The sequence below is a fragment of the Fukomys damarensis genome, unplaced genomic scaffold, assembly GCF_012274545.1.
Source record: "Fukomys damarensis isolate Sample0158 unplaced genomic scaffold, DMR_v1.0_HiC HiC_scaffold_36, whole genome shotgun sequence".
Taxonomy (NCBI): domain Eukaryota; kingdom Metazoa; phylum Chordata; class Mammalia; order Rodentia; family Bathyergidae; genus Fukomys; species Fukomys damarensis.
The window spans coordinates 49,015,782-49,025,920 of record NW_022900948.1 but is presented as its reverse complement, the minus strand read 5'-3'; the positions used below and the strand labels follow the sequence as shown (position 1 = coordinate 49,025,920).

The 10,139-nt window shown below is 45.1% G+C and overlaps 1 protein-coding gene across 1 annotated transcript in view; it reads left to right on the top strand.

Moving 5' to 3' along the window:
- Abca2 (ATP binding cassette subfamily A member 2) overlaps nt 1-1,076 on the top strand; it is a 15,957-nt gene extending 14,881 nt beyond the window's left edge. Inside the window, exons 48-49 of the mRNA XM_010608957.3 lie at nt 1-126; nt 429-1,076. Coding sequence (XP_010607259.1) covers nt 1-126; nt 429-464 — 162 coding nt within the window. The 3' untranslated portion in view covers nt 465-1,076. The remainder of the gene's footprint in view (nt 127-428) is intronic.
- The last annotated feature ends 9,063 nt before the right edge of the window (nt 1,077-10,139 follow it).

The following is a 10,139-nucleotide window of genomic DNA, read 5'->3' as shown; positions in this document are numbered from 1 at the left end:
TTGGGCCGGCTGCTCAGCCTCCTGCGGCCCCGACCAGCCCCAACCGAGCTCCGGGCCTTCGTGGCTGATGAGCCTGAGGACCTGGACACAGAGGACGAGGGCCTCATCAGCTTTGAGGAGGAGCGCGTGAGCGCGGGCAGGCCAGCGCGGTTCTCAGGCTCTGGGAGGGGGACTGGCCACCTGGCTGCTGGCGGACTAGGGGTGGGCGCAGTGAGGGGCCCGGGACTGGGGCAGGCAGAGGGGAGCAGTCCGCGGGGGACCTGTGACACGCCGGAAGCAGTGGGGAGGGAGCGACACACGCAGTGGCTGCCAGACCCAGGAGGGCCCCGCCCTGAGACCGGAAGAGAGCCGGGGAGCCGGAGAGCCAGCTCGAGCACCCCAGACCCTGCTGCTGGAGGACGACCCAGCCCCCTGTCTTCTGTCCCCAGGCCCAGCTCTCCTTCAACACGGACACGCTCTGCTGACTGAGGAGCTGAGCCCCACAGGCACCTGTGGGCCAGATGTCAGGGTGGCCAGGCCTGACCTGTGTCCCTCAGTGCCACCTGCCGGGCTGTGGAGAGGGAGGTTCAGGAGCAGGGGCTCCGCACCACCTCCAGCTGGTCTTCGGCCCTGCCCTGCAGTTTCCGCAGCTGTCCTCCCTGATCGTGCCAAAGGCTGGCCCAGCCCTGGGCTGTGCACACCCTCACCCTGCTTTGCCTTAAAGCCTGGGGGTCTGGCCCGGCCCCTCATCCTGCCCTGCTCTGGGTGCCCTTTGTCCACAGCGCCCTGCAGCCAGCCAGGCCACCGGGTTTCTCCAGACTGGGGGCTGCTGGCTGCCCTGGGGCTGGGGCAGCCTAGGGCCTGGGGCAGGTCTGCCTATTTATTTTGCTTTGAGAAGGGGCCCCTGGCTGGGCTGTCGGACAGTGTCCGTGTCCCTGGTGCAGGAAGGGAGAAGCTGGCCCTGGGGCCAGAGAGAGCCGGGCCCCTCCTTGCCCCCCCCACTGCCTCTGCAACACCCAGCTTGGCCCTGCCCCGCCCACCCGGGAAGCTGGACCTGTACATTGCGCACAGATGTTTGTTTTCAATAAATGATGAAAACGCCCATGGGAGCCTGTGCCTTTGGGGCCTGGGTCACCAGGTGGGGCTGCAGACGGGGAGACAGAGGAAGAGGCTGAGCATCACTTCCTCCATTGCCCCATTCACACCACAGGTCTGAAGTGGGGTTCACAGGGCACTGACACGTCCCTCTGCCCCCACATCCTGTCTGTCTTAGTCACTCTCCTGCAGGCGGGACAAAATGCCAGGCACCTGCGGCCTTAGGAGAAGAGGTTTATTTGGGCTCAGATTCAGGGGGTTCAGTCTGCAGTCAGCTGGTGCCAAGGCAGAAGCAGTGTGGTGGAGGAGCCTGGTGGAAGGCAGCTGCTCACCTCGTGGCGGTCAGGAAGCAGAGAAGTGAGCACGGGGATGGCATTTTGTCCTTGTGGGTCATACCCTAGTGACAAACTTCTGGCCCAGCCCTGCCTCCATACACAAGACTTTGGGGGAACGTTTTACCTCTTAATCTGCCACCATTGGAGCTTCCTTTCTGTCAGGCTTCCCCGCCCAGTGCTGGGCTGGCCTCATCCTTGGGGGTGAGGGCCACGTCCAGGAGGGCTGGCCCCGGGCAGACACTGGCATCTGGTTGGATGCGGGTCGAAGAGCGGGTGAGGAGCAGGGTGGTGGGGTTTCCTGGGAGGCGATCACTGCTCAGTCCCGAGAGGGTGGTTCCTGGAGGGGACACCCCGCTGGAGGGGTGGCTGGGAGCTGACTCCCGCCGAGCGGACCTGCAGGTCCGGAGGGGGCACCATCCAGCTGGCACCCAGCAGGGCACTGTGAGCAACACTGCGCCAAGTCCTGCCTGGAAAGGTCCCTGGGTGAGTGGCTTCCGGCTGCAGAGTCAGTGACAAGGTGTGGGGGGGTCCCAAGCGGTGGTCACAGAGCACAATCCAGACTCAGGTGGCAGTAAAGCCCTTCGCCCCACCTGCCCTCACCTGGCTGTCGCAATGCCTGGCCTCTCCCAACACCCTCCTCAGCTCTAGGCAGCACTGAGCAGGCACTGGGGTGCAGCGCTGTCCCCTTGCTCACTGAAGGTCCCTGTCTGGCCCACAGGCCCCTGAACCCATCCCCACCCATGTGCCTGCCCCTCAGCTGGGACAGGTCTGACAGCTGCAGCCACCTGCAGTCACACCTTTGGCAAGAACACCAGGGTGCTGGGTGCAGTGGTGCTTGCTTGTGATCCCAGCACTCAGGAGGCTGAGGCAGGAGGATCACCAAGAATTGGGGGCCACTCTGGGGCAACAGTGAGTTCAAGGTCAGTCTGGACTACATAGCGAGATCCTGCCTCACAAAACCAAAACTAACACCAAGGGCCAAGCCCAGGGCTGCTGCATTGATGGCCAGGCCAGGGCTGGCTGCTCCTCTGCACAGGAGGGGTTGCTCACATCCCTATGTGAGAGAGGAAAATGTAGGGTGCATTTTGTTTTGGGGTTTTGTCCTGTGATACTAAGGATGGAACTCAACGATGCTGTATCAGAGCTACGTCTTGAGCTACCTTTAAAAAAATTTTTTTTGAAACGGCCTGCAATTGCAAAATTGCTAAGGTGGGATTTGAACTCATGGTCCTCCTGCCTCAGCCCCCTGACGTGCCAGGATCACTTGGCACAGGAATAGCTCATTCTTCACACCCTGTCACCAGAGAAAGTGGCTGCAAAACTGTTTTTTAATTATTTTATTTTCTGCACTTAGTAGCTGGAATTTTTCTCTCACCAAGAACCCTGTGCTTTTAACAGTATAACAGCGTGGACTTGTGGGTTTAAAAATGTCAGTGTCTTAGCAGGACCGAGTGTACCTGTAATCCCAGCTACTGGGGAAGCTGAGGCAGGAGTGTAGCTTTAAGGCCAGCCTAGGCAGCAGATTGAATTTTGCTTTTTTTTTTTTTTTTCCTATTGGTGCATTTTAGATTTACATAATGATCACATTCATCATAGGGAATTTTTACTATACATGATATATCTTGCTTCTGCCTTTTTTCTCATTCCCCTCCTCCCTTCAACCCCCTTCCCCTCCTTATTTACAAAAAGCTCTGTTCACATTTTTTCGTTCGTGTCCTTTCTTTCCCCTCCCCCTTCCCTTGTTCTATTTTTCATTTAAACATTTTTTTCTTCCCATTTCCTAATATGTATCATACATTTTGGTTCCTATTTACACTTTCAGTTTCTCACACCAGAGAATGTGGTGTTCAAATGTGTATCTGATTTATTTCACTAAGAGCGTGGTCTCAGGGTGCCTCCATTCAGCTAGAAACGTCTCGAGCTTATCCTTCCTTATGACAGATTAGTGCTCCATTGTATAAAAACTGTCCGCTCGCTGGGTATCTGGGCTGTTTCCAAGATTTAGCCATTACAAACTGTGCCACTGTAAACACAAGGGTGCACACACGGCTGTGGTCTGAGTCTTTTAATTCTTTTAGGAAGATACCAAGAAGGGGAATGGCTGGGTCGAATGGAACCCATGGTTGTAGTTTCTGGGGAATCCCCACACTGCTCTGCACAGCATCTGCGCCAGTCTATCGCCTACCTACAGCAGGGAAGGGCTGCTTCTTCCCCACAGCCCCACCAGCACTTGTTATTGGCTGACAGCAGCCCTTCTTTCTGACGTGAGATGGAATCTCAGCCTCGTTTTAGTTTGCATCTCTCAAATGGCCAGTGGTGTTGGGACATTTTTTCATTTATCCATTTGCCAGTTCCACTTTCTCTGGGAAGTGTCTCTTCATTTCAGATGCCTATTGTTGGATTTTTTTTTTTTTTTTTTTTTTTTTTTTTTTTTTTTTTTAGTTCTTTATATATTCTAGATGTAGTCCTTTGTCTGAGGAACACAGGGCAAAATATTTTTCTCACACCATAGGGTGTCTCTTCACTCTGTTGGTGATTTCTTTTTCTGTGAAAATGTTTTTAATAAGATGAAGTCCCAGTTGTTGATTCTTTGTGATATTTCCTTTGTGACTGGAGTTCTGTTCATAAAGTCTGCCCACACCAATGTCTTCAAAAATTCTTTTTTTTTTTTTTGGTCCTGAGGATCAAAATTGGGCCCTTGCACTTTCAAGGCAGGTGGCGGAACCACTGAGCCAAATCCCCAGTCCAAGAGTCCTATCTATTCTATATTCCAGCAGATTTAGTGTTTCTGTTTTTTGTTTTTAATTCGATCGCTTTCCTAGTTCAATTTTTTTTAGTGTTTCTGTTTTAATATTTAAATTCTTTCATTCATTTTGATTTTAGTTTAGAAAGATAATGAGTCTAGTTTTAATCTTTGGCATGTGGAAAGCCAGTTTTTCCAGCGTTATTATTATTATTATTATTATTATTATTATTATTATTTTATTATTATTTTGGTACCAGGGATTGAATGAAGGCAGGCCACCGAACCTCTGAGCTAAATCCCTGGCCCTCCAGCATCATTTATTAATGTGACTCTTCCAGTGAAAGTGTTTGTCTCCTTTGTTAAAAGATAAGGTGGCTGAGTGTGTTTGGAGTTGTTTCTGAATCTTCTAATCTGTTCTATTGATCTTTGGGTCTGTTTTTTTCAGTACCATGCTGTTTCTATTACAGTAGCTTTGTAGTATAATTTCAAGTCAGAGATTGTGATGCCCCTACCCTGCCTTTGTTGCCCAGAATTACTTTTTTTTTTTTTTTTTTTTTTTTTTTTTTTTTTTGCTATTCTAGGTTTCTTCTGGCTCCAAAAGAATTTTAGGATAGTTTCTCTAATTCTGTGAGATATGCTATTGATATTTTGGTCACGATTGGATTAAATCTTTATAACAATTTTGGAAGTATGACCATTTTCACCATAATGGTACCTTCTACCTAGGAACAGTTTCCAGTTTCTGATATCCTCTTCAATCTTCTTTTGCAGAGTACTGTAGTTTTCAATGTAAAAGTCTTCCTTTGTTAGATTGATTCCTAGGTATTTCACTTTTTGGATACTCATGTGAAAGGTGTTTCCATAATTTCCCTCTCAGTAGGTTTGTTTTTTGTGTACAGCAATGCTATTGACTTGTGAGTGTTGACTTTGTATCCAGCTATGTTACTGAATTTGGTTATTAAATCTAGAAATCTTTTGGTGGAGTTTTGGGGTCTTCTATGTAGAGTATCATGTTACCCACAAATAATAATAATTTAACTTCAGCTGGGGATTTAGCTTGGTGGTGCTGGTGCTTGCCTCACAAGTGCAAGATCCCAAGTTCAACCTCTGGTACCAAACAAAAGAAAACAAAAAACAAAAGAAAACCCCAAGCAAACAAATAATTTAACTTCTTCCTTTCCTATTCTTATTCTTTTTATTTCTTTCTCTTGTCTAGTTGCCCTGGCCAATGTTTCCAGAACTATATTGAATAAGAGTGGACGGGCTGGGGATTTAGCTCAGCGGTTCAGTGGCCTGCCTTACAAGCGCAAGGACCTGAGTTCAATCCCCGGTACCAAAAAAAAAGAGTGGTGACAGTGGACATCCTTGTCTTGTTCCTGATTTTAGAGTGAAAGCTTTCAGGTTTTGTCCATTTAGTATGATGTTGGCTGTTGGTGTGTCATAGATGGCTTCCATCAGAATGAGATAAAGACCGTCTATTTCAATTTTCTGTAGAGTTTTTATCATGAATGGGTGTTGGACTTTGTCAAATGCTTTTTCTGTGTCTATTGAGATGATCATATGGTTTTTGTCCTTGATTCTGTTAATTTGCATATGTCGAACCATCCCTGCATCCCTGGGATGAATCCTACTTGGTCATGGTGTATAATCTTCTTGATAATTTGGTGCATTCCATTTGCCAGTATCTTGCTGAGGATTTTTGCATCTATATTCATTAGGGAGATTGGCCTGTTTTTTTTTTTTTTTTTTTTTTAATCCTTCTCTGGTTTTGGTATTGGGTTAAGGCTTGCTTTCAAGAATGAATTTGGGAGTATTGCTTCCCTTTCGGTTTCATTAAAGAGTTTGAGAAATAGTGGTGTTAGATCTTCTCTAAATTTCTCAGAGAATTCAGCAGTGAATCAATCAGGGCCTGAGTTTTTCTTTATTGGTAGGTTTTTAATTATATCTTCAATTTCATTGATATTGGGTTATTTAGAACTTTTATATCTTCTTGATTCAGCTCTGATAATTCATATATATCTAAGAATCTGTCCATTTCTTCCATTTTTTCATCTTATTAGAATACAGGTTCTTGGGCTGGGGATTTAGCTCAGCAGTTCTGCCACCTACCTGGCAAGAGGAAGGTCCTGAGTTCAATGCCTGGTACCAAAAAACTAATACTAATAATATAAGTTCTCAATGTATTAATGACCTTCTGGATTTCCACAGGATCTGTGGTGATTTCATCCTTTTCATTCCTAATTTTACGGATTTGAGTCTTTTCTACCCACCGCACTTTTTTTTTTTTTTTTTTTTTTTTTTTTTGCTACTGGAGATCAAACTTGGGTCCAGCAGCAGAACCACTGAGCTAAATCCCTGGCCCCTTTCTTCCCTTTTTGGATAAGATTGGTTAAGTGTCAATTTTATTTAATCTTTCAAAGAACCAACTCTTCAATTAATTGATTTTCTGTATTGTTTTCTTAGCCTCCATTGCATTAATTTCTGGTGTGATCTTTATAATTTTCTCCCCTTATGAGCTTTAGGTTTGACTTGCTCTTCTTTTTCTAGAATCTTGAGGTTCAGCATTAGGTTGTTTTTTGAGCTTGCTCTGTTTTTCTGATATGGAAATTCATAGGACTGCATTCATTGCATCCTGTAAGTTCTGGCCTGCTGTATTGGCATTTTTTATTTGTAGAAACTATCTAATTTCTTCTTTTTTGTTTTGTTTTCTGTTTGTTTGCTTGTTTTGAGACAGGGTCTCACTATGTAGTTGAGACTGACCTGGAACTCACTATGTAGCCCAGGCTGGTCTCGAACTCACAGCTATCCTCCTGCCTCTACCTCCTGAGTGCTGGGATTACAGGTGTGTGCCACCACACCCAGCTAATTTCTTTAATTTCTTCTGTGGTCTGTGACACTTTGGTTGTCCAGGAGGGTGTTGTTTAATTTCCATGTGTTTATAAAGTTTTTATGGTTTCTTTTGCTATAGATTTCCCATTTCATTGCACTATGGTCTGGTAGTATGCACAGGATAATTTTAATTCCTTTGCATTTACTTAAGCATGTTCTATGAGCTATTATGTGGTTCATTTTGGAGAATGTCACATAGGCAGCTGAGAAGAATGTGTATTCTGATGTTGTGAGGTGGAACACTGTAGACATCTACTAAATCCATTTGTTCAAAAGTTTGATTCAGTATGCCAGGCATGGTGGCTCATGCCTGTAATCCCAGCACTCAGGAGGCTCTCAGGAGGCTGAGGCGGGAGGATCGCTGTGAATTCTAGACCAGCCTGGGCTACATAGTGAGTTCCAGGTCAGTCTCAACTACATAGTGAGACCCTATCTCAAAAAACCAAAAAAAAATTTTTTTGGTTCAGTTCTGTTATTTCTTTATTAATTTTTTTGTCTAGTTGATTTGTCTGTGTGTGACAGTGGTCTACTGAGGTCCCTCATTATGATTGCTTTACTGCTTGTTTGATTTTTTTATGTCTGTTAATATTTGTTTTATGTAGTTGGCTGCACTGGTATTTGGTGCATATATATTTATTATTGCTATCTCTTCCTCTTGGATTGTTCCCTTAATAAGTATGGAGTGACCTTCTTTGTCTCTCTCTCTCTTTTTTATTTTTTTGGTACTGGGGATTGAACTTGGGTCTTTGGACTTGCAAGGCAGGCAGCAGGACCTCTGAGCTAAATCCCCGGCCCCTTCTTTGTTTCTCTTAATCAGTCTTGGCTTGAAAGCTTCTTTGTCTGCAATAGAATAGCTATTCCTGCTTTTTTCCTTGTTCATATCACATGGAGAATTGCTTATCCTTTGATTCTTAGTTTATGAATTTCTTTTGCAATTAAATGTTTATTATATGCAGCATATTCTTGGATCTTGCTTCTTGATCCATTCTGCTAGTCTATTTCTTTTGATTGAGCCCATTCACATTGATGGTTATAACTGATATGTATTGATTTATCCTTGTCATCTTATTTTCCTGTTGTCGCCTCCCCCTGCCCCCCACTTAATTACTTCCCTTGCCTGGTGGATTCATTCTCTTGGGGTTCGTGGAGTTGTACTCTGTTATCTCTTTCTAGGATCCTTCAGAACATTTGGGAGTGCTGGTTTGGTGGTCACAATTTTTTTCAAGTGGTCTTTATCATGGAAATATCTTGTTTCTCTATCAATTTTGAAAAATAATTTTGCAGGGTACATCAGTCTGGGTTGGAGGTTGTTTTCTTTTAGGACTTGAAATACTTCATTCCACAATCTCCTTGACGTGAAGGGTTTGTGTTGAGAGGTCTGCTGTGATTCTCATGGGCATTCCTTTATAGGTGATTTGTTTCTTTTCTCTATCAGCTTTTAATATTCTGTTCTTATGTTGAATTTCTGAAATCTTGACTATTATACATCTTGGTGTAGTTTTTGTTGTTTTGATCATGGCTAATTGGTGTTCTATATGCCTCACTTTATCTGTATGTCAAATTCTTTTTCCCTATTTGGGAAGTTTTCTGCCATTACTTCTGTGAACAGGTTTTTAAATGTCATTTGCGCTATCCCCTGATTTTTCATTGACTCTAATCAATCTTACATCATTCTTTGCATCGTCTAGCAGCTGTTGGATTGGTTTTTTTTATGGTCCTTTACTATTTTAAAAAATTTTTCTTTTCATGATTGCTAACCGAAAAACCTGTCTTCTATATCTGATAATCTGTCCTCACATTGCCTCATTCTGTGGGCCTGGAGCTCAGTGATTCTGCTCATTGGTTCTGCTGCCTGCCTTGAAAGTGCAAGATCCTGAGTTTGATCCCCAATACCCCCCAAAAAAGAATACTGGTCTGTATATACTTTCAATGTGTTTTTGTTTTTTGGTACCAGGGATCAAACTCAGGTCCTTGTGCTTGCAAGGCAGGCAGCTAAATCCCCAGCCCTCAATGTAATGTTTAATCTGGATACCTGTTTGAATCTGTTTCATGGATTCCATTTCTAGAAGTAATGTTCACACTCATATAAAAATAAGAACAAAAACTAGAAAAAATGTTCACACATATAAAAACAAGACAATAAAATTTTTTTAAAATGAAAAAGAAAGTGTTTTTTTAAAAAGCCCACTTTGAGGTGTTTCTCTGCTGTCACTGGTCGACAAAATGGACAGAAGGAGCCTAGATCTGCGTTACTTGATCCCAGCAAGCCAGCTACAGCATACAGTGGGGTAGTGGATAATCCCAGCCTGCCTACACCTTTAGTTCCACTGAAGTTCAGGCTGGTTTCTGGCTGTGAGCCTGAAACCCAATTTGTTCAGCCTGCAACACTCTATGGGCCTCCTGCTGGTTTAAACTCAGCTCCTTGACCTCCTGCCACCTTGAACGAAGTTCTGCCTCACCTCGACACTGGGAGCCACTAGATGGAGTCAGCCCACAGCTACTTTGAGTGCCAAGTTCATTTGGCCCCTCTCCAAGATGGCTCCTGGCCAGTTGTCCTCTCCCGGGGGGACACCTGAACCTAAATAGCTCACCAGCCACTGCAGTCAGCCCTGTTCCATTGGTGTCCTTCTCTGTGGAGGTCTCTGGTTTTGCCAGGAGTGACCATGGATGGGTCTGCGGGTTCCAGACCCACTAAGTGAGTCAGGGCTGCTTGCCACCTTCTGCACTGAGGCCTCTCTCCCCGCCTCTCTATGGGCTTCCTATCCCATTTCAGATCCTTGCTGGATCCTGGGAACCCAATTCCCTCCTTCTCTTCCTCACAGTACTATTCCAGTGTCTGGACACCAAATCTTGGAGAAGCTGTTTCTCTGCTGTTCATTATGCCACCATCTTCCTGGAAATCTTCCTGTATCAAAATTGAAATAAATTGCCAGATGTGGTTGTACATGCTTATAATCCCAACACTCAGGAGACTGAGGCAGGAGGATCGCTATAAGTTTGAGGCCAGCCTGGGCTACATAGAGTTCAAGGCCAGTCCGAAAGGCATAGCAAGACCTTGTCTTAAAAAAAAAAAAAAAAAAAAAAAAAAAAATTTT